General features: G+C 42.0%; 1 protein-coding gene across 1 annotated transcript in view; it reads left to right on the top strand.

Moving 5' to 3' along the window:
• NR5A2 (nuclear receptor subfamily 5 group A member 2) overlaps positions 1-26,912 on the top strand; it is a 125,199-nt gene that overhangs the window by 70,047 nt on the left and 28,240 nt on the right. Inside the window, 2 exon segments of the mRNA XM_068538574.1 lie at positions 2,464-2,583; positions 8,163-8,310. Coding sequence (XP_068394675.1) covers positions 2,464-2,583; positions 8,163-8,310 — 268 coding nt within the window.

A 26,912-nucleotide genomic window follows, 5' to 3' on the forward strand; every position in this document is an offset into this window, starting at 1 on the left:
TCACATCACAGAAGAAAATGTGCGGGGGAACTGAATTGCCACCGTGGACTGATAAATTTGAAATAAGATGCTGATAGGGTATGAGCTGGAATGAAGTGTAGTAAACCCAGTAGAAGCAAGTGCATTTGGTTCTGAAGTTGCCCCGAGCATCTGAGAGGGACGGTCCCTGAAAACTTCTGGGCATGAGGACACCCAGGACGTTTGTTAGGACGTTTGGTTGCAGCTCCTAGTGTGAGCTGTGTGCAGAGAGCAGCAAGGTGGGTCTCCAGCTGCTGCCCACAGCCCGACGTGTACACACAACACTGGAGATTTTCCTCTGGAGAAGGATGAGCTCCCTCTATCACCAACCCACTCACCCATGTTGGTGAGCGTTCTCCCCTAGGAGGGTAATTTCCACAAGGTAGGGACTGCTTCTACCTTGCTCACCATTATACCCCAGACCCACCACTTAGACTCAACAAATAAATGGCTCTTAACATCTATTTACTTAATGAGTGAAATTCTTTTGGTCAGAACAAATCATTTCTGACGGAGATGTTTGGGGATGCCTTTTCCTGATCACAGAGCCTGACTGTAGCTTCAATCTCTGCAGTTACCCTTTTCCTTCTCAACAGGATCAATATGGTCTTCCAACTGGAAGCCTTGTGTTTGGCATTGTTTCTTCATTAGTGTATTGTTTCACTCTTTATTCATTCCATCCTCAAGACAAAAACTCTCTCTTGTATTTTTAGGTGAGAAGATAAGGCTTAGAGAACTAAATGGCTTGGCCGAGCTCTCAGAGCTGGAAAGTGCACAGTTGTACCTCGAATGCTTGCTTTAGTCTAAGTTTAGTACTGTCTTGTTTTCTAGACTCATGGAAATAGTCAGCCCTAAGCTCCCATCACTGGTAATATGTGAGTGGAAACTTCCTAAGAATCACCCAACCATCCAGAATCTCATTAAATATCTGCTTAAAGATGAATTTGTTATAAGTGAGTTAAATTAATTCAGTTTAGAAAATTCTAGCACCTCTTTTTCTTTTTTTTAAAAAAATGGGTATAGTTGATTTACAATATTGTGTTAGTTTCAGGTGTACAGCAAAGTAGTTCAGTTATATATATATATATATTTTTCAGATTATTTTCCATGATAGGTTATTACAAGATACTGAATATTGATTGTTCCCTGTGTTATTACAGTAAATCCTTGTTGCCTATCTATTTTATTTAGTGTATATTTGTTAGTCCCATACTCCTAATTTATCCCCACAACCCTCTGGTTCCCTTTTGGTAACCATAAGTTTGTTTCGTATGTCTGTGAGTCTGGCACCTCTCCATGTAATTTGGAGACATCCTAGAGCTTGAGAGAGAGAAAGAGAATCCTCTAGGTGTACCAGTTAATAGGTCTCTGAGACCATATTTTCTCATATGTAAATTGAAGAAAATGATGCCGGTTCTGCTAACTCCACAGGCAGGTTCTCTGAATTAAATCTAAAACAATATGCAAAACTCTTCAAAACTGTTACATGACATCTAAATGTCAGGTGTTGTTGGTATAAATGCATGATGTATTTGGGCACACCAAGATCTTTGGCTGGTACGTATTACAAAATGAAAAGAAACTGTCACAAATAGCCATGGAAATGGATCAATATGCCCACCACGTTTGACCGTGGATATGTGGCCTGTACCTGAAATAGGTATATTACTGCCATTAAAGAATGCGGTCCCCTGGGGGGGGCGACATCATGTGGATAGAATACTCACCATGACGCAGCCCTCTTCATTTTACTCCCCACTGCCATCCTGTGAGGGGGGTACTGTACTCGGCCCATTTTTCAGATGTGGAAACTGAAGTGTAGGGGGTTTGTGGGAAAATTGTCCAAATCATAAAGCAAGTACAGGTGAACATCAAGACCAAGCTTGGTGATTGTTCTAGTCAAAGTCTAGCACAATTTGGACTTTGGGTGAACACGGATGACAAACAACGGCCGTGTGCCTCTAAATTCAAAAGTCATTTGGGCTGTCCTGCTGATTGCCTCTCATATAAATCCTCACAGCTTGGTGGCTTGCTAATATCCATATCCTATTTCAGCTTGGGCTCAATATATTAACCTCTACACAAGCCTGGGCTATTTGGGGTCATTCTAATGGGGTCCACTGAGGACAGTCTGAGGTGCCTGTACCTCCCACAAGCAAATGCTAATAGATCTAATGATAGACCCATCTAATAGAGTACCTTTTCCTAGCAGCTCGTTGATTATAAATATTTAGTTTAAGTATTTATATGTGGCCTAAAAAGTATTTGTCCAAATGAAAAGAATGATTTTCAGGAGGAAGGATGGAAATTCTGAGCATCTGTGCTTCGGTGACCTTTGGTGGTCCTTCCTTGCTTATAGTGGGTTCTCAGGTAAAAAATCATGCAAAAAAAAAAAAAAAAAAAAGTACTGAGTTACAGTGTCATTTTTTTCTATTTCTTTTACAGGTTGATGACCAAATGAAGCTGCTTCAGAACTGCTGGAGTGAGCTCTTAATTCTCGACCACATTTACCGACAAGTGGTTCACGGAAAGGAAGGATCCATCTTTCTGGTTACTGGGCAACAGGTGAGTGTAGACACCAAGAAAAAAAAGTGTCTTTTCATTAAGCACGTTCAAGATGGCAGGAATTTAACTAGGTCAGGAGCACTTTTGTGCTTTGAAAGGGACATTGACTGCAAATAATTTAGAAAAGCTGACTTGGTGTGCTTCGTTCCTGCTTGGATGATTACAGTGAAACTTGTAAAAAAGCCGGCGTGATCACAAACAGCCTGCCGCTTCCAGGCTTCTGGGATTGAAAGTTGTGCATTGAAGGGTCAAAACAATTGCTCAGTCAAAATTAATGGTTAGTACCTAGGGTTTTTTCCTCAAGCATCTGCATGAATCTACCACACTTGTTTGTCTGCCTTTTTTAAAAAAAACCTTAGAAATGGTGGAATCCTCACTATTTTGGAATCATGTTGGTGGAAGAGACCGATTCAAATATCATATATCAATCATCTAAATATTTGGCCTAATGGCAAGCAAGTGAGAAGGGAAGGGAGTGATAGTGTTAGTTAGTAAGAACCAGTCATTATTGAAAAGGAAGGTGGAAAGAGGAAATTACAGTGAGGTCCTGCTCCTTTCTGAATAGATATTTGTTCAGTCAACAAATATTTACTGAGCATCCTGCAGGGTCCAGCCATCATGGAGCTTAACACTGTCGCAGGAGAAACTGACAATAATCAATAATCCTAATAATTGCTAGAGGTCAAAGTGCTATTGAATTTTTTTCTAAAAAAGGAACTGTTGTGTAAAGGAGAATCAACGTACATCCGTGGTTGTGTTGCTGAGTGACCCTTGGGTTGCAGTGTTAATAGCACTGGTTGGTTGATCCTTATTGAGAAGGTGAGATTTGAGCAAAGGTTGTTTTTTTTTTTTTTTTTATATAAACAGTTTGATTTTTTTTTTTTTAAAGGAATTCCTTTATTTTTTTTTTTTATTTTTTATTTAATTTTTGACTGTGTTGGGTCTTCGTTTCTGTGCAAGGGCTCTCTCCAGTTGCGGCAAGTGGGGGCCACTCTTCATCGCGGTGCGCGGGCCTCTCACTATCGCGGCCTCTGTTGTTGCGGAGCACAGGCTCCAGACGCGCAGGCTCAGTAATTGTGGCTCACGGGCCCAGCCGCTCCGCGGCACGTGGGATCCTCCCAGACCAGGGCTCGAACCCGTGTGCCCCGCATTGGCAGGCAGATTCTCAACCACTGCGCCACCAGGGAAGCCCCTGAGCAAAGGTTTGAAGGAAGAGAGACACTTGGCCTTCTGGACACCTGGGGGAAGAGAAAGTCTACTTAATGGGCCTAATTCCAACTTTACAGGATTTTGGCCTGTCCCTCCCATCTCTTAGCCTCCGTTTGATAACTGGTGTGTTATTAAAATGGATGCAAGGAATGCAGAGATCTGTTTACTCCATTGGGCTGTTCCAGGCATGTGTTGAACGGTGCTTCAGGACTCGGGGACTCAGGCACTGTGATCTTTTACATCGGCCATAAATGTTTATGTGCTGTGAAACCCCAGCAGCGCATATTTGAAAATGAAAGGCTGTCTCCACATCTTTTGCTGAATTATAAATAAATCACATGTTCCCAAGCAAATTAAAGGAAAGCATTCTTTCAGAGTTTTTGCGGATTGGATTAGTCTCATCACTGTCTGATCTCTGCTTTCCGCACTATTCATGAGAAAGGCTTTCTAGAATCAAGCCTCAGTGGGCTTGACTTCCCGATCTTGTGAATTTTCGTTGAGCCTTTTCATCCCGTGGCTCAGGTCTTTGGGAGAAGTGTACCCATTTTCAGAGTTGAATCACGGGCCTGATTCCCAACCCCCTCCCTCCCAAACCCGACTGGGAGCTGCATTAGAAGAACAAGACTCAGCCCACAAATTAATTTGATTTCATCCTTCTGAGTTCCAGAAATCAAACGGGTTTGTGCCATTCTTTCTCAGAGCACTTCCATTCCCGCTCTTTAGAAATGCTCCTTATTTCACGTTTCATTTTGCCTTAAGTGCTGCCCCCGGGTAAAGGTAATTACCATGTAAAAAGTAGAGAAAGTGCATTTCTTTCTCTGATTTTCCAAACCAAGAACAGTCAAGGAGTAGATGGCGTTTCTGGTCTTTAGTATCAATTATTGCGACTTTGCGTTTTGCCAACACAACGGAACTTCTTACTTAACCCTAAAGTTAGCTATTTTAATTCTGTCTTTTCGTCTGGCTTCTATAAGTGTACATTAAATAACCTTGTTAAGCCAAAAGGAAATAATGATTATCAGTGACGTTAAGCACTGCCAAATCAATTCCAAATATTTAGCATCTTATCACTATGACAAAAATTCGTTTCTATCCAGTATTTTAAAAATACACGCACACAAAACATATGGCTGTATGTGTATATATAAAACAACAGTAGAGGATTTTGATGTGGCACCACTTTCAGTATTTGCATATTGTAGCTAATTAACAGCCGCTGTAACATTTTCCTAAGGGAAAGGACTACTGGCACCTTATATTCATTACCTTCTATTATTGTGTATCGTATTAAAAAGACAGGCATCTTACAACGTACAAGTCATCAAAAATTTCAGCTATTAGAACTAAAAGCAATTTAGCTACAACTGTTGCTACCTTCATGGTGAGTGAGATTTTATCCAAAGGGGATATCCGCTTATAGTATTTCTTCAATATCTCAGTTGAATTTAATGGCACAGAGATTCCATGTAAGAGAGCAATAAGTTAATTTTACTAAGTACATAAAAGACAAGGCCAGCTGCTCCTGAAATGAGGGCAAACTCCGCATTCAACAATGAAAATATAATTATGTTTGTAATAAAATGTCAGGAAGTTGCCGATCTGGGCTCTGTTTCAGGAATAAATCACTGCCCCTCCTTCAGAGCCATGCAATTTGATAAATTATCCTTGAAAGAAATGTTATCTGAGCCCCCATTTCATAAGCATGTTTGGGCTTTCAAATTAGCATGTAAATAAATATATAGCGATAAAGTTGTTGGTGTGACAATTGATTTCCTGAAGTCCATCTCACTAAGTACAGAATCCTGTGAAACCATTTCAGTCCCTTTCCATTAGAGCGTGTTATTTTCCAAGTATGAAGTTCTAATAGTTGAACTTATTTCATACCTGTTCAAGTTACACACATAGCAAATTTTAATCCATATTTTTAAAAAAATTATTTATTTAGAGTCCTTTCAGTTACAATCTACTACATTTGCAACTGTGAAGTTCTAGTATTTGAACTTACTGCCTACCTGTTAGAACCACAGACATAGCAAAATTGAATTAACCCCATCTTAATAATGAAAAATCAATTAATACCAACATAATTCTGGCTTATTTTAGTAGTACACCTTCCTGGTTTAGGGATCCACTAGTGATTTTTATTAAAATGTGTTATGTACCTGGATTTCCCTGGTGGTCCGGTGGTTAGGACTCCACGCTTCCACTGCAGGGGGCGTAGGTTCGATCCCTGTTGGGGGCACTGAGATCCCACATGCCACATGCTGCAGTCAAAAAAAAAAAAAAAAAAAGTGTTACGTACGTTCTAAGCTACACCAACGATGCTTTCAGTAATTGATTCCAAGCTTAAGTTGGAGGTGTTGTCCCAACTACTCTCATTTCTTGATAACAATGGAAGTGGGTGGCACCTTAGTATTATCCAGCTGAAGTGCCTCACTGAGAGACGGGGGCACGAAAGATGGAGCCTTCTTGTGACTACCCAAGGCTCTTGCTTCATCAGTGGCTGCACTGGCCCCCACCCTCTCCTGTCTTGTTCCAGGTTTCCTCTACCTCTGGCCCTGGCTGCCATTCCCAATTCTACCCCAGTTGTCCCTATAGGATTTATATTACTATTATGTGGAGTAGTTAGACCATGTACAGTTTCTAAGGGACTCAGAGCTCAGCCGCTCCTGTTAAGTAAGAAGAACATCCTTGGAGTAGAAAGTTCTCCTGTAAGAGGACTGGTACAGTGATGGTTGGGACATCCCTGGGTGTGCCAGGCAGGTGACCCTCACGTGGTCCGTGACATCCATCCACTTGTCCTCTCTGCTTCCGGCTCAGGGTTCAGGCTGCCTGTGTGCTGGCCCTTCCTCTCACACAATCTGCAACAGAAACCACAGGTGCGCTTAGGACAGTCGATGTTTGAATTTAGTGGGGAGATGTGGGCACCTGGACCAGGCAAGTGGGACAGTGCAGTGGTGATGCGGGGGCCTCCCCAGGACACGTACAGACTGGGGCTTTTTCACGCGCAGTTGACCCTCTGTAAACTGATTGACACCTTTGGGGGGGCCGTCTTTCCACTGACTCATAATTTTTCTCACTCTCAAAAAAAGGTTTCTGTACACCCAGTATTCTCAAGTTAAAGCTGAAAATTCAACTCATCATATTTACACAATAAAAAAAAAAAATCCATCCTGCCTTGTTTTTAATTGCAAATTCTCCTCAAGGGACTCATTCTCCTGCTTAGGAGGCAGCCCTGTGCCTTCTCCTAGAGAAGCAAGTGCAGTCAATTATGGTAATGAAATGTCAATAAATATAAAAATTTAATACAGTCTGCTCCGGGTGAGTGGCAGATGAGGGCTTGCCTCCCAGACAAATTTGCTGCTGCTGCAAATATTAAATGCACCTAAAAGAGTATCTGGTTGCCTGAGAGCTTGCCAGTAAAAAAAAAAAAAAAAAAAAAAAAAAAAAAAAAAAGGATGGGAGCGTCAGGTACCAACTGGGCTTTCCCATTATGCTGTAATTGCAGCCGCAAAGCCAGTTCTGCCATTGATAACCACCCCTACATCTTAACTTATTATTATAAATTGAACTTTTGGTGTCCCCGTGAATAATCTGAGATGGATGCATTGCAGCACCTTTTTTTTTTTTTTTTCAATGAAGAAGGAAATAAACCTTTTTTGTTTTCTGAATCAAGAAATTATTGTTCTCATAAATAAGATCACTGCTGTCATTAGAGAGAAATGTATCGACAATCATAGGAAAGTAGCTAGTCTTTGTCGCTTTTGAGGAAGCAGCAAACCAGCGAATAATCTAAATGTGATTCTTTCATCATCCATAAGCATGCAATCTTGAGCAATGATTACTTTAAAATGAAGTCTCTTCATAAAATTAGAAACATATCTCTGCCTTCACTTGCCTCATTAATGAACTTCATGTGCATATAGAATGCCACCCTGGATTCACTTTTTATGGACAGTATATTTTTCTTTAAACTTATTCATGAGCTAACAATTTTCATCTTAGGTGATAATGTCACTTCACAGTAGGAAAAAAGATAAAGGTATCTACATGTACAATTGAGGCAGTCAAGACCTGCTTCCTACAAGGCTTATCAAAATGATTAGATTGATTAGGATGATTATGATACAGTTTATAATAATAGAATGTGTCTCAAACTGTTTTCATGGGGCAAGTCCCCTGTGTTATGAATGTATACTGCAACCTGATTTTTTACCCACAGTGCTTAAAAGTCTCAAGGGAAATATATATGTATACATATTTTTAATATATGTGTATATACATATATAAATTTTAACGTAAATAATAAATAAAGATAGAATATAGAATTTCCGGTTCTGAAAACCCCCTAAACTGATCCTGTGTTGCAGGTGGACTTTTCCATCATAGCCTCACAAGCGGGGGCCACACTCAACAACCTCATGAGTCACTCACAGGAGCTGGTGGCAAAGCTTCGTTCTCTACAGTTTGACCAACGAGAGTTCGTGTGTCTGAAATTCTTGGTGCTCTTTAGTTTAGGTAAGGAATCCTTTTCTCATAAAAATGACTAAATGATACTGACCTTTAAGTGTCTTGAGGTCCATCCATGTTTTTGTTCTTCCAAGATAATAATGACCTTCTTTTCTAATCGTGAAATCTTCCAGCTCGATTATGTTTTCCTGTGTGTGTTCCTGGCTGAGTCATAGCCCTGTTGTGGGTGGTTTGGCGTATGGGGAAGGAGTTATGACTGGAGTCCTGAGTGTTCTTCCCTGATGGCTGTAATGAGTGGGTGACGCTGATAGACAGCCGTGACACAGGGTTAGGAAAGACGCGTGGTGTCACGTTTTGGCCACCTTTCTGCTGTTGGTCGTTTCTCTGCACCTTTTGTTTCAGCTTGCAAGCTACTGCTGTTTTTGTTCTTGTAAAATATGGATGGTAATTAAAAACCTGTTTCCTAAATCTCTATCAGGATTAACTAGAGAATGTTTATAACCAGATGCACCACTATGCAAGCATAAAAGATGACGGTTGTCAAGGGGAAAGGATGCTTCTTTAGGAAAGCTTTGGAGAAGAAAGATAACTAAGCAAGACAGATTAGCTAAATCAAGGCTCCCAGTGAGTCAGTTGAGAAAAATCACCACTGCTTGGAATAAAAAAAGGATTAAGGAGATGGATTTTTATTGACTTCAAAGGAACAGATTTTTCTGCCTGTCCCGTACTTGATTTCAGTATTTTGTTGGCTTAATAAAGCCAACTTAAATAAACTTTTTGCCAAGTCCATTTATTACTTATTGGCAGACAGCTGAGGGAGGCAACTTCCCTTGAATGAAAAAAATGCAGAAATCAGATTTACCAACATATGTTTTTTCTTTAGTCTTCAGTTATAAGATAGTTGTGAATTCATATCCTTAGAAATAAAACAATAAAACATACTGCAAAGTAAAACAGATGTGTCTACACTCCAAATTTGGTACTTTCATTTTAAAATGCTTCTTGACAGCACTGCACAACTGTTGCTAATAAAGGGATAGTTTGAAGTAATAGAACCAGAGTTAATTTTTCACATGTAGTCAACATTTAAAAGAAAAGGAACATTTTCATATTTTGGAAAATGTGATAAATATAGCAAAAAGAAATGTTACTGAAAATTTAAAAAGACAACAGAATTTCATAGATGTAGTGTTCAAAGGTTTACCATGCCAGCACTGGGTCCTGTATGGTTTCTGTATTAACCACAAGAAATAGGAAAGTCCTATTTAACTAAGTCTACGTGTTTTACTCAAGAACAGTTTTTTTAAAAATCAAGAGGAAGATAGCATAGGCCTGCTTGCTGTCATCTCACAAATTATTCTGGTTTATGGCAAGATCTTCGTCTTTTCAACTCATACGTTTGATCAGTAATTAAATGAAAAATGTGGTAATGTGTGTGTAAGAAATCTTATAGCATCTTGGTGATAAAATATTTAAAGAGATTCATCTCACTTCAGTGGTATTTTAAATTAGTTGAAGAACTGCATGACATTGGAAGATGTAGAGATTAACCATCAGCCATGTTTAGTTTTCACCCCTTTTATCGTTCCTTCATCATTTTTCAGAATTATTATATCTCTGCCAAACACTATGGATGGGTGGTCAGGGTGGGGTTCGGGTGTTCCCGAAGTGCTCTCAGCACTTGAACCTCACAGATCATCTTCCTGAACAGTTAGTTGGGTCGTGTGTTTACCAGACCCTCAACCACACAGAACTCTCTGGTTTAATAAGGGTGTTAACTGTTTCAGGATCCTGGGCACCAGGGAATACCTAGTTGAATGTCCCTTAAAACTATGTCTGTTTGTTGTTTAAGGAGGAAAGGACAGCATGGCTTTCCGATCGATCAGAGGTAAATCAAGTTTGGCCAAGAGTTTATTTTTAAAGAAGCAAGAATAAAGTAACTGGCAGTAAAGTTCAGGTAGTTTCCAATTTGTGAATGGAAAGTTTTTCTCCCCCCATAGAAACGATGAATAATCAATCTTTGGGGGACAACTTCATTGAGGGATGTGGATAATTAACCTTTGGGTACCCAGGCCAGCCTCCAAAAGCCTGTTTTACCTGTGATGGGAGTGAAATCATACCAGGGCCTCCCTCGAAAGCCGATCCTGTGCCCCTGAGTCTGAAACCTGCTGTGTTCTGATCCCAGCCCAGCCTTGAGCCTCTGGGATCCTGGAGGAACACGAGGCTTCTGTGGACTGATCCAAGGCCAGGGGCTGTGTAGAGAGAGACTGTGTGCTCTTGGTGAAAGATGAAGCAGGGTTTCCTGATGGACGTGGTGAGAGAGTAGGTGTGAGCCCACGCAGGTACAGTCTCCTAAGCCTCATGGATGCCTGGGGCAAAAGCACAGAGGCTAGAGGGCAAGATGCATTCAAGGTCGGGACTCTTGGGAGACCAGTGTGGCTTGAGGGAAGCAGCGGATGTGCTGGAGAGGCAGGTGAGAGACACTCCGCAGTTACTGAGCACTTCCTGTGAGCAGCCATCGGGATATAGCTGCGACCAAAACTGGGTACCACGGATTCTTCATCCTGCAAAAAATCTAGACGGACGGCAGGATTCTTTAAAGGGGGATGAGGTGCATCACTGAAGTTGATTTGCCTTCCTGGTAGTCGTGTGGAAAAGGGACTAGAAACTGTGTTCCGAGTGGCTTTAACGCCCTTGGAGACAGGAGTGAGATGGGGTGTGGACACGTTACAGGGTGCAGACCATGGGATGTGATGGGGTTCGGAGGAAACAGCTGGGATGCATCTCAGGGTCCTGGGTGCTTCAACCAGAATAGGAAACTCTATAGGAACGGCGGCTGATTAGTTGAGGTCCAACCACCTTCCTTCCAAAAGTCATCCTTCACTGAAGCTGGGTCCTGATTTCATGAAAAGCTAATGACAGGACTAAAGTAAAAAGTACAGTTGACCAAAATTCTTCCACTCTGCTGCCTGATGTTTTTCCTCAAATAGTATCCGTGAGCAGACATCAGTTGGGTAAGCTGGTTGAAAAAAACAGAATAAAAGTAAAAAATGCCCATCTCCCAGGATATTTCTCTGTGTGTGATATAACAGACTCTGGAGGCGCAGTCTTTGCTGGTTGGAATGTTTTCTTAAAATCCTATTACTCCCCTCTCCCCCCGACCCTTTTTCTCACCTAACTGTGAGATAATTTGCATCCATGGAGATAATTCTAAGTTGACCAGTTAATATTGACGACCCAAGAGAGGCCAAAATAAAATTTTTGTCTATTTATTGGTTTGTACTCCCACCTTTTAAAGAGGAATCAAAGTGACTGATGAAATTTGCTGTCACCCACCAGGGCAGAAATAAATCTCATAGAGGAAGAGGTGTGTGGGATCATGATCCCCAAATACCATCATTATCGCATGCATTCCAAAGACCAGTAGAATTCCCATTAACTGTATCTCCTGAAAACAAACGCAGAGCTGAGAAGCAATCACCTGGTCTTTAACTGCAGCTTCCTGAATAATGTCATTACATGGTCGAGCCCATCAGGAATACACATGTGGCCTAAGTGCTCAGAGCAGCAAGTGACCAGAATGTGCCAGCTAAGAGGTTACTCTGGCTTGGGATTTTCTCAGCCTTGAGGCTCCGTGGCTAGACGCTGCTGGACTCTTGTTCGATCCCAGGTGGCAGGAGAAAGTAGAGGCATATTGCATCCTGTTTCCCCTGATGAGTGCCCTTGACTGGTTGTGAGTTATTCTCTTCTCTGGTCAGCCAATATTTCTGAAGGCACTTTTTCATACTCAGCTGAGTTAAAGAGATTGTTTATTCTCTTTGAGAGGATTTCCCCAGCGTAAAAAGCAGATTGGGGTTAGAAATTGTCCTTTATGTTTCTCTACATCCCAGATTTCTAGCACATTGCTCAGTACACCGGAGGGACTTAGGAAATGTTGCTGATAAAATAGATGCATCAATAGACTTACACTTAGTTTTTTTTTAAGCAGATAGTTTACTTAATGTTTATTTTATATTGGAATATAGTTAGTTGATTTACAGTGTTGTGTTAGTTTCAAGTGTATAGCAGTGTGATTCAGTTAGACTTACTCAGTTTTAAACTCAAGGCAAAGCCTTTACCAAAGTAGCTTGTGATCTGTAATAGGAAGTGGTTAAGCTGCGAAGTCCTATCCAAGTGCAGGTTAGTTTCGGAGACTAGTTTTTCCAAAGAACTCTCTAACAGCTGTTTTCTTTTTTTTTTTTATTGAAGTATAGTTGGTTGACAGTGTTTCAGGTATACAGTAAAGTGATTCAGTTTTATGTGTGTGTGTGTATGTATTCTTTTTTAGATTTTTGTCCATTATAGGTTATTACAAGATACTGAGTATAGGTCTCTGTGCTATACAGTAGGTCCTTCTTGGTTACCTATTTTATATATAGTAGTGCATATATGTTAATCCCAAACTCCTAATTTATCCCTCCCCACCCCTTTCCCCTTCGGTAACCATAAGTTTGTTTTCTCTGTCCGTGAGTCTATTTCTGTTTTTTAAGTAAGTTCATTTGTATCATTTTTTATTAGATTCTACATATAAGTGATATCATATGATATTTGTCTTTCTCTGTCTGACTTACTTCACTTAGTAGGATAATCTCTAGGTCCATCCATGTTGCAAAATTACATTATTTCTATTACCAGTTTGCATTCTGCTCCTGGCCTACTCTCTGACACATAGTAGGTTTTTAAGAAATATTTATTGCATTCATAAGTGAAAGAAAGCCTTTCCTTCCAACTTCTAGGTTAAAAAAAAAAAAGTAATGGGAACTGGAAAAATTAGTTTTAAAAAAATGCGCAAAATTTGAAGAAAGGGAGACTAGAAAATAGATCCTATAATACGTATTAGACAATTTGACATCTTTTAATTTTAGAAAATAAGGACATGTCTTCACATTGTGAAGGGAATTCTTATAAGGAAAGTAGAGACTAAACAGAATCTTCTCCCTTGGGAACAAAATAATTAATGGAATTAAGGGCCGATGATCAGTATTTAGATTCTGTTGGAATTGTGACACTAAGCAGGTCAGATATCAAAGTGAGCTACAGAAGGAGGGAGCAGGAAGGCTTTTCTTCTGTAGTGTTAATAATAAAATACTTCAAGCGGGTAAATCATTTACTATCTCCCTTCCATTTTGCATTTGAAATTTAAAAAACTAGGTGATTTACCCCCAATATTTTAGGCTCAGAGCCAGGTCTGGAACTAACGACCCCAAATTCCAGTCCGTGTTTTCCCTGCTACAGTACTCTGTCCTCTTCAGGGACGTATGAGCTCATCAATCAATATTTTTAAAATGCTCCCTACACCCTAAGGCACCATCTATACAGACAGAATGATGTAGGGAATTGGGACCATCATCTGAGGAATACGGACCGAAAAGAAAACCAGCCTCTCCTGGGTAAAAGCAGGGAACTGCTTTACATGAATCTCCAGTTTTTACTGAATATACTAAATAATTGTGAAGCTTTTTACTTCCCTTGGTTTCTAAATGTGAGTTGTTTGCATGTGTGTGTCTGTATGTCTGTGTGAACTCTGGGTTCAGGATTTCAGCAAGCTTGTTGAAAGCATTGGCCTTAAAGCCTTGGTACCTCCCTCTCGGAGAATCCCTCCTTGTGGTTTTGTTGTTGCCTCTTAGGTTTGTCGTTTTCTTTGGACCACTCACTATGCATTAGGAAAGCTGCATGATCATAAGCTTTCATTACTTGCATGTCTACTTTCTATTTGAACTCTGATGTTCAAAGGAGAAAATAAGCCAAAGTAACTTGACGGTCATTCTCCGCTTCCCCTTTGGTGGGCTTCGGCATTAAAAACCCTAAAATAGAAAAAGTGGAGCCATAGGTGTCTGGGAGGTTCAGGGCATGAAGCTCCTTGGTGGGGAGGGGAAGAATTAGTAAGTTCTATCTTCAGGTACAACTTTCCGCTTTGCTAAAGGGTCCTCCCTGACTCTTGCAATATGATGTTGACATTGTTAATAGTGAATAAAAGTGCACCATGTTTTCTAGCTGGAGAATGTGGATGGTGAGTTCATAGTCTTTTGGGTTAAGGAAATGTATTTTCAGTCGTTGGTTTTCCAAAGGGCTTAGTTTTTGATAGGATAGGTATTTTTTTCTGGTTTGAATTTTGTCCAGTAATTCTTCGGCTTGGGGCTTTACATAAAGATCTATCTTTGTTTTCTTTTCCTACATATGTCCTTTCTCCTCCTGGCTTTCAAGGTCAGAACGTGGCCAAGACGCCCTGTAATAGCTCCCTGCAGAGAAGAAGGCAAAGCAAAATGCCAGTAGGGAGGTGACCCACGTGTAGTCAGGGCCTCTGTGCAGAGCTTGGAACTTCTGTCACAGAAGGGAACTCCCATCGCTGTCAGGACCAGATTATTTATATCTGCAGATTTCAGTTGAAACATGAAGGCTTTATAACGGGCCAGGAATTGCAGAGCAGCTATTGCCCTCACATCTCATTAACCAGAGGCCACAGGACTTGCAGGAATAGCAGACATTCCGTCCTTAAGTACGCACACAAAAGGCTCCCGTGTTACCGGCCTGGAGACCACAGCAGTTCAATCCTGGCCCCCTTAAGGGAGGACTCGTTTCTTTTGCTGCTGGATGACAAAGACCACCTTGAAGCTACCAGCACAGATGGCGCGTGCTCTCCTATAGTAAGAGAAGACTTCACCGTGCACACCCGCTTCCTCCCATCCGCCCGGGTGTTTGCAGCCCTGAGGAGGATGGCAGAGGAGGGCATACGTAACCTCTTGGCTAAACTGCATTCCGTTTGCCAGTCCCAGTCCGGAGGTCAGCGCTGCATCAGTGTAAGTCCCCGCCTCCCAAGGGGAGCAAGCAGTTTTTGCAGCCTCCCCTGATGATTGGCGAGTTGTGGGGTGGTCAGGTTGTTCTGCCCCGGCTGTGCCCGGACACCCCGCCCTCCCCCAGCTGGGCATCCCTGGCGGGGGGCGCACATGTGGACACAGCAGAGGCCCCGTGCTCCGTCCCCGCCCCCACCCCCCCCACCCCCCCACCCCCCCCCCCCCGGCACTTCTAGACTAGCCTGGAAATAGCGACGAGCGCCTTCGGAGAAGGGAATGCCAGGGGTTACAGAAAAGGCTACTGGTTTTGCCCACCTCTCCAGCAGAGGTCCAGCAACTTGTTGGGTCTGAGGGTTTTTTTTGCCATCGAACTGTGTGCCTCTATTGAGTTGGAAGGGGCAGTGGGGGGAAGAAGACACAAATCTAAGAAAACAGGAACAAAGGGAAACTCGAATGCTCCTTTGCTTTTTTGCAACATTAAATCCAGTTCATGAAAGAGGTTTCCAAATCCAACAGACAGATTTGATCACAGTGATTAAACACTGTGTTTGCAGTGCCTAGAGCAAAATGAACTGATCACTTTGTCAATCAGACAACGACTACCAAGTGTATGGACCACTGTGGAGCAAACCCACAGCCAAGCCAGGACGCGTTTGAGGGCCCATTCCCATCCTCAGCTCACAGCCTCCTTCCAGAAGCACTGGAAAAGCTTTTGAGGCTGGAACACTAGCACACATTTGTATCTGCATCACCATGTATATCTGAATACTGTATTAATTCAATTCTGAAACAATCACAACTGTCCGCATGTCATAAAACGCTGCTTACAAAGTATTTGCATAAAAGATGAAACAGCAAAAACTAGTCTTCCCATGATGTGGTAATTGTCCTTCCTGAGGCTGGTCACAATATTTGCTTTATTGTAGCCTTTCAATATACTTCACCGTGCAAACCCTCACACGTTGCACGCACGCACACACACACGCCGTCACCAACTGGCCTGCAAAGTCTAGTGATGGATACATTCCCCTCACATCTTCACCCAAGTGCATTGGTTAAATTGTTCCTCAGGAAACAGATAAGCAAAAGAGAGCTCCCTGGGTTCTTCTTACAATTAGCATTCAATCTCAGTTTTTCCCTTTCCGTATATGATACTCTAATTTAGAAAAACACTCACTAGACACTTGTCACATAACCACACTGATCTCCATATTAATGCCTGGCTGATATATATGTAGCAGAGGGTAATGCTGGCAAATAAGCATTTCCTAAAATTTATGTAATCATTTGAAATTCAGAAAGGATCGATTAGCATTCAAGGGATACCGCCGTTCAATATTTACACCATAGAGATTTCACAGAAGCAAATAATGGCACATAAAGTTAATGCTTGTCTTAATTAAATGCAGTGTAATAGGTGTTGTGTGGATTTTTTTTTTCTTTCAGTGAGCAAAGCAGTTTAGCAATGACCGGATATAATTCATTTTGGAGTTCTAAGTTTGAACTGAATCAATACGAATTTACAGCCATGGAAGAAGTGATTATCATTTGTTATCTGCTGGCACAAGAATATAATTGCCCAAGTAGCATTTATTTAAGCATATTTTTGAATAGCTTATGCCTAAAGATATTTATCATTTTTCAGTTGTTCATACTAATATCGTCATTTTGCTAACTACTGCTATTTAGTGAGATGATTTTTCAGAGTTGTATTGGCCTAGCAAACTGGGAATAACCTACGAGGAAAGTGGATGAGAATGCTGAATGTACTAGCTGATGTTTTTCCTGCCTTAGTCCTGCCAGCTGCTCTGTTAAAATCCCAGAATAAAGTGGCCGTCTTAGGGACTTTCCTCGTGGTCCAGTGGTTACGACTCTGCCCTTCCAATGCAGGGGGCGCGGGTTTAATCCCTGGTCAGGGAACTAAGATCCCACATGCCACGCGGCCAAAAGAAAAAATTAAAAAATAAAGCGGCTGTCCTAGTCTTGACTCAGAAGAGGTTAGTTGGTTAACGTGGTCAGTTCAGGTCCTGCACACGAGTTAACTCCGGACCCCCCAGGCCTCAGGGTCATTCTAGAATGGAGCCAATCCGTGACTCACAGCCGAGTCATTCGTATGCCTTCTTTCTAGTTGACTGATAAAATCCAGTCTTGAGTTCTGGGTAATATTTTGTTAAGACAGACCAATTCAAGCCGGAACCAAGAGCAGATATAAAAGATAAAGGCCTTTCATTGCTTTGAAGCATTAAATGACAAAACATACTAAGCGCCTACTATGTGCAAAACCGTTGCACTGGGTGGTATCTGAGCTGGCAACACAGTCTTTCCAAAGAGAAGGAAGCCCCCCATATGATACAGAACTTCACTTTGGACCCTGGGGACACCCTTCCAGAAAAGGCACGCTCAGGGTTGCACTGCCTGATGCTCCGGTCGTCATGGCTACCCGGCCCCCCTTCCTTCCTTCCTTCCTTCCTTCCTTCCTTCCTTCCCTCCTTGCCTCCTTCCTTCCCTCCTTGCCTCCTTCCCTCCTTCCTTCCCTCCTTCCCTCCTTCCTTCCCTGCTTCCCTCCTTGCTTCCCTCCTTCCCTCCTTCCTTCCTTCCCTCCTTCCCTCCTTCCCTCCCTCCTTCCCTCCTTCCCTCCTTCCTTCCCTCCTTCCCTCCTTCCCGCCTTCCTTCCTTCCTTCCCTCCTTCCCTCCTTCCTTCCTTCCTTCCCTCCTTCCCTCCTTCCCTCCTTCCTTCCTTCCTTCCCTCCTTCCCTCCTTCCCTCCCTCCTTCCCTCCTTCCTTCCTTCCTTCCTTCCTTCCCTCCTTCCCTCCTTCCCTCCTTCGTTCCTTCCTTCCCTCCTTCCTTCTCTCCTTCCCTCCTTCCTTCCCTCCTTCCCTCCTTCCTTCCTTCCCTCCTTCCTTCCCTCCCTCCTTCCTTCCCTCCTTCCCTCCTTCCTCATATGCCACACACATGCCCGTCTCAACCAGTCCTGTCTTGTCAATGAAAAGGCCTTTCTCAACCCTCCCATGGCACAAGTCTGACCTCCATCAGAGGCAGGAGGAATTGGGAAGCTGGCTGGGGGGGTCCCCTCCAGGACTGCTCCCACACACCCCACACCCTGAGCTACCTGGATTTTTCACAGAAACTTTGGCCCGAGCCCTGAAAAGAACCTGCACTGTGGCCAAGTCCAACCACTTTTCCCTCCTGGATGAGGAAATTGAGCTGAACAGAGGTCAAGTGACTCGTGCATAGTCCCACAGGGTCAAGGTCTGAACTGAACATTTTGGACTCCACACACAGGAAAAGAGCACAGACGTGGTTTTCAATACTGACTGAATTACCGCTGTTGCGTTATTTCAAAATTAGATCAAGATATTTCTTGGCCAAATTTCTTAACTAAATCTAAAAATGTCATCATTGTGATGCATACAAGTAATTTCCCAGGAAAGCAAGGAATGCTCGTTGCCTTTTATTACATTCTGGAGGGCCCTGCAGCACGTGCCAGGTCCTGGGTGTCCCGGCTTTGGAAGAAGGCACCGGGCACATTCATCACACTTTGATTCCCCCAGCTTTGCCCCGGGGTCGGGGGCAGTGGGGGCGGGGGGGGTGGGAACCATCCATAAAGGCAGTAGTGTGACCAGAGTGGCAACACTGACCTCAAATTGGACAGTTCTGCCTAGTCCCTAGAGGGGAATGACCACATTCAAGGTGTGTATAATTTTGTCCTGTCTTAATAATACATAAGCATTGATAGCACACCTGAAATAACCCTTTCTCTCCACTCTTTGTCCTAAGAGAAAATAATGATTATATTAGTATTACTATCATCTCTGCAGGATTATTTTTTAAGGTACAGATTTTTTTTTCTCATTTTAAATTTTTTTAAAGTTGTGGTAAAATATACGTAACATGAAACCTACCATTTTAACCATTTTTGAGTGTTCGGTTCAGCGGCATTAAGTACCTTCACGTTGTTTTGTAACCATCACCACCATCCGTCTCAAGAATATCTTTCATTTCCTAAATTGAAACTCTGTTCCCATTAAACCAAGGGTCCCCAACCCCTGGGCTGAGGACCGGTACCTGTTAGGAACCGGGCCGCACGGCAGGAGGTGAGCGGCCGGCGAGTGAGTAAAGCCGCTCCCCATCGCTCACATTACCGCCTGAACCACCAACTACCCACCCCGCCCCATCCGTGGAAAAATTGTCTTCCACGAAACCCGTCCCTGGTGCCAAAAAGGATGGGGACTGCCGCATTAAACAACTCCCCCGCCCCCTTCCCTCCAATGCTTGCTACTACCGTGTAGAACTTTTTTATTTAGAAAGTACTCTTTACATATAACATAACAAGTTAGAGTCATTTTAGAACGTGGCTAGGTTCAGAGACTGTGGCTGTCGTGCCCAAGGCCACACAGCTCGGAGTCTGAGAGCCTATGACCCCAACCAGGTTTTCTAATTCCAGACCTGTTGTTACCCGTCTACACCCACTGGAAAGGAAGTCTTAGGATTTGGGTCCTGATGTTGGAAGAGGGGAAGGGGGAGGTGTTCATAACCAGCTTATTACTACCAAGGTGGGAAAGGCTGCAGGCTTGAATCCAGATGCCTAGGCACCTTAGCTCTCCTGTTTCCCCATCGGTAAAGGTAAAATCGAAATAGTAACGTTCTCCCTAAAAGCACTATTGTGAGGGTTAAATGCAGTCCTTATTATGAACTTAGCACAGCACCTGGCCCATGGTACCAATAATTATTATCCAAAGCCTCTCTATTTACATTCAGCTAAAGTCATATAAGTGAAGGCCCCTTATTGGGAAATTCCTCTTCCCCGAATACAATCTCTGGTGCACAGATTATGTGAAAAAGATCTTCCCTGTGACAGCGGAAACTACTCTGTTAATTCAACACCAAGACATAGTTTGAAATCTTGGATCTACTAACCCAAGGCGCCATTATCACCTTTGATATTTTGAAATATGTCAGAGGAAGCAAGCTGAAGCCACTTCCTTTTAGTTCATCTACCATACATCCCAAAATCAGACCAAAGTCACACAGTAAACAACCGGTCCCCTTTCTAGGCTGCTGGGGCCCCAGTGATGACATTGTAGCAACGTGGAATTGCTAAATTGACACCTGCTCCCTGGAGAATGTTTTCCCCAGGAAATTCTTCAATGTTTCCCTCCCATGTTCTCGAATTATCAATGTTCTGTAGTTAACTTTACCTAAAAAGGTTGTAAATTCTTCTTTCAAACTTACTAATACTTCATCTCTAATTCTAATGGCTAAATAGAAATTACAGCTTCCAGTACACAAAACGGAAGATTTCACTTTGAGAAAGAAAGCTATTTCTTTTGGAATGAAAATCCTGGGTAACTTATTCCTTCCAAGGGAAGTGTTGAAATTTGAGAACTAAAACCTTTCAGAGAAATTAACTTTGTTCTTTAATGACCGTATTTTAAAATAATAGGATGCTTTATTAATAACAATTACTAATAGTGATTCTAATATTTTCAGATCCACCCCCCCCCACCCGAGTATTGCTGGCTTCAAACTCAAGAAATTCAGTGGAGTGGGAAAAACGAAAACATGAACTTGTACATGTTTTAAAATATTTTTGGTTCAGAGTCCTGGGTTCTCCCACCTGGAAGCAGGGTGGGTTGGGGCAGGGGTGGGGGGAGCCCCGGCTGATGAGCCCTGAGCGTCCCTCACAATGTGAGTCTCCCTGGAACTTCTGCTCCCTCGACTGTAAAACACGGACACCAGGGTGTGTCGGGTATTTGTGTGTGGGTCACCCTTCACATCTCAGGTCAAAATCACCTTCTCTGACAAGTCTTCTTTCTCTCACTTCACAGACAGATCCACACTTCTTCCTCTGAATTCCTGTTGCTTCTTTCACAAATCTCCACCTACCACAGTATTTTGTCATTGTGTTGTCTGCCCTGCATAGAACGCCAGGCCTCTTTCCCTTCTGCATTCCTAGCACTTAGCACCATGCCTGGAAAATATAGTTCATGTTAGAAAAAATACTCACTTAGTGAGTGTGCTCAGTGATTAAGTGTGTAAACCGTAAGGCACTATACCAATGCCTGTCATTTAGGATAGTGATGACTCAGTCTAAATAGACCAGTCGGGAATCTGGAGGATATCTGATCCTTCCACATCTTTCTTGCGACAACAAGGGGGTGGAGTACCCGCCCTACCTTCTTCGTGGCTAGCAAGCCCTCTCCCCAACATCCCGCTCAAGACTGCCACGTGGGGTTTCACCCAGGGCTGCTTTCTACTGACCAGTTTTAGGAATGGGATGGCAAGTTTTCTCTATGCAAAGTCAGAAGCACTGCTGAAATTTCAGGGCATTTTGGGTTCATGCTGACTTGCTGATTCTCTGCAGATTTTTCTTTTTAATGTGAAGAAGCATCTGGTGTCCAAATTCCTATCTTCCAAATCTTTAAGGTAAACAGAATCTTATAATTTATCAGATATTCTGAGCCTGGATCATTAACAGATTCTCCCTTTCCTACCATAGCTAGCTTCAGAATCAAAGGACTGAGCTTAGTAGCGTGGGAGAGTAGGAAATTGAGATGAAAAGGTGAATGTGTGCAGGTTTTAAAGTGTTTTAAGAATAACCGAAATTAAAGTTTTCATCATAAAAATCTTCAGTACATTCCTGATACTCATAGTCAGGATAGAGTTGTAGTAATTATCCATCTCTTTTAAAGTTTTTTTTTTTTAAAAGTTGTTGTCATTATTGCTCGCCACAAGAAATTACAGGGCAAATTGGATAACCACATGTTCTGGCATTTGTCCAGAACAACCCATATCAAAAAGGATCGGTTGCATGAATACTGTAACAGTATCGTTTCTAATTATAACTTCAAGAAACTTCCTCTCTCAAAGGGGTAGCTGCAGGGCTTCCCTGGTGGCGCGGTGGTTGGGAGTCTGCCTGCCAATGCAGGGGACACGGGTTCGAGCCCTGGTCTGGGAGGATCCCACGTGCCGCGGAGCAACTGGGCCCATGAGCCACAATTGCTGAGCCTGCGCGTCTGGAGCCTGTGTTCCGCAACAAGAGAGGCCGCGATGGTGAGAGGCCCGCGCACCGCGATGAAGAGTGGTCCCCACTTGCCGCAACTAGAGGGGGCCCTCACACAGAGACGAGGACTCAGCACAGTCATAAAGAAAGAAAGAAAGAAAAGAACGTGAATTTCTAAAAAAAAAAAAAAAAAAAAAAAAAAAAGGGGGTAGCTGCAGAAACTTATTCCTATCTTACGAAAGAATTGAGGCTTTCAGGATTAAAAAACATCTCCATTTTCCCTTTTCGCTCCATGTTGTTTTCCAGATTCCTATTTTGATTCTTGCAGATCTGGAATCCTTCATAAATCCAGAGCTTGGATCATCAGTTTCACTGGGCCATAGATTTCGTTGCTTAATGTACCACAATCTATTGATTCATTCTCCAGGTGGTGGATATTTATTACAAACCACACTAAGGGGGAACATTTTTCTACATGTCTTCCTGGACATATATGGCTGGGAATCCTTTTCAGTTCTAGAAACTGCCGCATTGTTCTTCACAATGCCTGGACCAAATTGCACTCCCAGCCACGGTAGCTGAGAGTTCCCATTTCTCCACGTCATCAACACTATCACTGAGTTTCTGTCGTTCCGATTACAAGTGAGATTAGGAATCTTTTTGCATGTTTCTCTGAAGGTACCTGTTCATGTCCTTTGCCCATTGGGATGTATGCCTTTCCTTATTGATTTGAAGGGCACTCTTATTTAGATATAGATGTAGATATAGATATATACATAAATACATAGATAAGTTTGGCTTTTCCTTTCACTCTTTTTTTTTTTTTTTAATTTATTTATTTATGGCTGTGTTGGGTCTTCGTTTCCGTGCGAGGGCTTCCTCTAGTTGCGGCAGGTGGCGGCCCCTCTTCATCGCGGTGCGCAGGCCTCTCACTATCGCGGCCTCTCTTGTTGCGGAACACAGGCTCCAGACGCGCAGGCTCAGCAATTGTGGCTCACGGGCCTAGTCGCTCCGCGGCATGTGGGATCTTCCCAGACCAGGGCTCGAACCCGTGTCCCCCGCACTGGCAGGCAGACTCTCAACCACTGCGCCACCAGGGAAGCCCTCCTTTCACTCTTTTAATGTATCTTTTCTTTCACAGAAGTAGCCATATTCATTCATATTTTCCTACAAGATTTTTGCTTTTTGTAGCTTCTTTTAAGAAATCCTTCCCTACCTTTGAGGTCATAAAATTCATTCTCCTTTAGCTTTTTCCTAATATATTAAGACCTTGATTTTCACATTTAGATCTTTTAATACACCCAGAATTAATTTTTGTGTATGGTATGAGGTAGGGATCTAGTTTTTATTTTATTTTGTCTTCTTTTCTTTACAGGTAGTCAGTTTCCCCAACACTCATTAAATTGAATAGCTTGTCTTTCCCACTATTTTTAATGCCACCTTTCATGTATACTCAAGATCTGTATATGTGTGGATCTCTTTCTGGACTTTCTGTTTTGTCCTAATGGTCTCTTTGATGATCCCACATGTTTAAGTAACGTTATACTTTTTGTCCCTCTACCTTTTATTTCAAAAGAGTCTTAATTATCCTTATGCTTTTGCTTTTCCATATAAACTTTAGGATTGGCTTGCTGTAATTTTACAAGGAGTCTGGTTGGAATTTTGAAAAGAATTGCCTTGTATTTAGAGATTAATTTGGGGAGAATGATTATCTTTACAGAATCGAGCCCTTCCCATCCATGAACATAGCTTATCTTTCCTTTAGTCAGGTGTACATTGGTGTCCTTCAGTAATGCCTTCTCATTTTCTCCTCAGTGGTATCTTTGTAAATTATTTATCCTAGCTACGTATAGAGTTTGTTGTTATTGTGAATGTAAACTTTTCCTCTTACATTTTCCAATTGGCTAATGTACATGTAACTATTTTTTTTTAACATTGAACTTGTGTTTAACAAACTTGCTGAATTCCTGCATTTGAAATGGCTTTCCTGTAGTTTATCTTCCATACAATAATAGTCCGCAAGTAAATACAGATTTATGTTTTGCCCCTCAAATTCCTTTTCTTGTCTTATTTTATCGACTAGATAATGTTGACTTGAAGCTGTGATAACAAGCCCTCTTTAAATTTATTTATTTATTTATTTTTGGCTGTGTTGGGTCTTCATTTCTGTGCGAGGGCTTTCTCTAGTTGCCGCGAGCGGGGGCCACTCTTCATCGCAGTGCGCAGGCCCCTCACTGTCACGGCCTTTCTTGTTGCGGAGCACAGGCTCCAGACGCGCAGGCTCAGTAGTTGTGGCTCACGGGCCCAGTTGCTCCGCAGCATGTGGGATCTTCCCAGACCAGGGCTCGAACCCTTGTCGCCCGCATTGGCAGGCAGATTCTCAACCACTGCGCCACCAGGGAAGCCCAACAAGCCCTTTATTGAAGTCTTTAATGGGAATGCTTCTAAAGTCCCACAATGTACTATGAAAAGTTTTATCTATTTACCTTTTTTTCTTTAAAAAAAAAAGCTGTTGTTCTGATTATCCTTCATTTTTTCCTTTATCTTCTGCTCTTTATTATTTTGTTCTTCTCATTCTAGCTTCTTGAGTTGAATATTCTGTTAATCTGTTTTCAGCCGTGCATTTCAGTTATTCTTCATGAGTGCATTCAGTGTTAGGAAGTTGCTGCTTGGCATGGCCATAGCTGAATCTGCAGCAGGTCTGATGGGGCAGATAAATTGAATTAAATTGAATGCAGACCTGCCTCAGCGGTCACTCTACCGACCTCTAGGGGGCGCAATTCTCACCATTGTCTATGTCAGTGTGTCCCTTAGGGTGGTGCACAACCTGGACAATCCTATCAGCTATAAATGCTTCATGATCTCCATTCTGATACGTTTTTTTAAATGCATGATTTATTTAATAGTGGGTTTTTAAATTTCCAAAGAAATGGGTACATTTTGACTATCTTTTCATTTTTGGATTCTAATTGATTGCATGATGAGGTTATGCATATTGTTGATTCATTGAAATACGTTAGGATGTCCTTTATAATTTGATATTAGTTAATTTATCTAAATGTGGCACGTGTACTAAAAAAAAAAATACAGTGTCCGTTAGGTGCCAAGTTTTATTTGTTTATATTATTCTTGTTACCTTTGTTGTATCTTCTTGGTGGGTTATTTCTTATATTACTTACTATAATGTTCCTCTTTTTTTAATGCTTTCGTCTTAAAATCAGCTTTGTCTGATATTGAGTGTTTTAATAGCTTTTAAAAATTAATATTGACGTATTTTTCCCCATCTCTTTACTGTCGACTGTTCAGTTGATTCGGTAGGATTTCTTGTGTTTCTGTGTTTTAGGTGGGTGACTTGTAAGCAGCATGTTGCTAGACTTTGTTTTGTTTTTATCCAGTCTGTCATCTCTTTTGAAATTTAATTTTGAGAACATTATATATTTACAGGAAGTTGCAAAAAAAATCTTACTGGGAGATTCCACGTACCCTACATCTACTTTACCCAATGCCAGCATCTTGCATAACTATACTCACTGTAAAAACCAGGAAATGACATTGGTGCAGACCAAGGAGAGCTTATTCAGTTATTCAGTTTGCTTATTTCACCAGCTAAACACTCGTTTGTGTGTGGTTCCTGCAATTTTATCACGTGTGTAGATTGGTATAACCACCAGCACAATCATGATACAGGACCTTTCCATCACCACAAGGCTTTTTGGTGCTACCCTTTTGTACCCACACCCACCCCTTCCCCCATTCTTAACTCCTGGTAATTGCTCATCTGTTCCTCATCTCTGTAATTTTGGTATTTCAGGAATGTTATATAAATATAATTATACAGTTTATAACCATTTGGGACTGGCTGTTTTCACTCAGCAGTATTCCCTTGAGATCCATTCATGAGTGTACCAATAGTTTGCTGTTTTTATGGCTGTGTAAGTAGCCCACGATGTAGATGGACTACAGTTCATTCCATTCTTCATCTGTTGAAGGACATTTGGGTTGTTCCCAGTTTAAGGCTATTACAGATAAAGCCGCTATAAGTAGCCTATACAGGTATTTGTGTAAACTTGAGTTTTCATTTCTCTGGGATAAACGCCCAAGAATGTATTTGCAGGGCCATATGGCGAGCATGTGTTTATAAGCTGTATTTTAAGAAATGAGTTCAATCTGTTTACTGGTAAACCATCCTAGTCTGTGTATGCATGAAAATGTTTCAAATTTTGCCTCATCTTGAATAGTTTAGTTGGATATAAAACTTTAGGTTGGCAAGATCTCTCAACACTTGAGAAGGCTATTGGAGGTCTGCTGCCTTTTCTCCCTGGGAACTTTTAAGGTTTTCTCTTTGTTGCTGACATCTTACACTTTCACCCCAAGATGTCTAAGTACAGTTGACCCTTGAACAACATGGGATTGAACCACATGGGTCCACATACACATGGATTTGTTTCCATAAATACATACAGTACTGCATGATACACAGTTGGTTGGACTTGTGGATGCAGAACCATGGATGTGGAGGGCCAATTATGGGACTTGAGCATCTGTGGATTTTGGTATCCGTGGCGGGGGGCGGGGGGGCCATGGAACCAATCCTCTGTAGATACTGAGGAGCGACTTGTACAGTATCCAGCTAGAGGATACTGGATGAAAGAAAATTATTCTCTTTTCATATGTTACTTCTTTGTCAATCTCTCTGTTAACTCCTGTTACTCTCTCTCTCTTTTATGTCTCTCTTTTTTTTTAAACTTGTTTATTTTATTTATTTATTTATCTTGGTTGTGTTGGGTCTTCATTGCTGCGCGCGGGCTTTCTCTAG

Source organism: Eschrichtius robustus, chromosome 3 (genome assembly GCF_028021215.1).
Source record: "Eschrichtius robustus isolate mEscRob2 chromosome 3, mEscRob2.pri, whole genome shotgun sequence".
Taxonomy (NCBI): Eukaryota; Metazoa; Chordata; class Mammalia; order Artiodactyla; family Eschrichtiidae; genus Eschrichtius; species Eschrichtius robustus.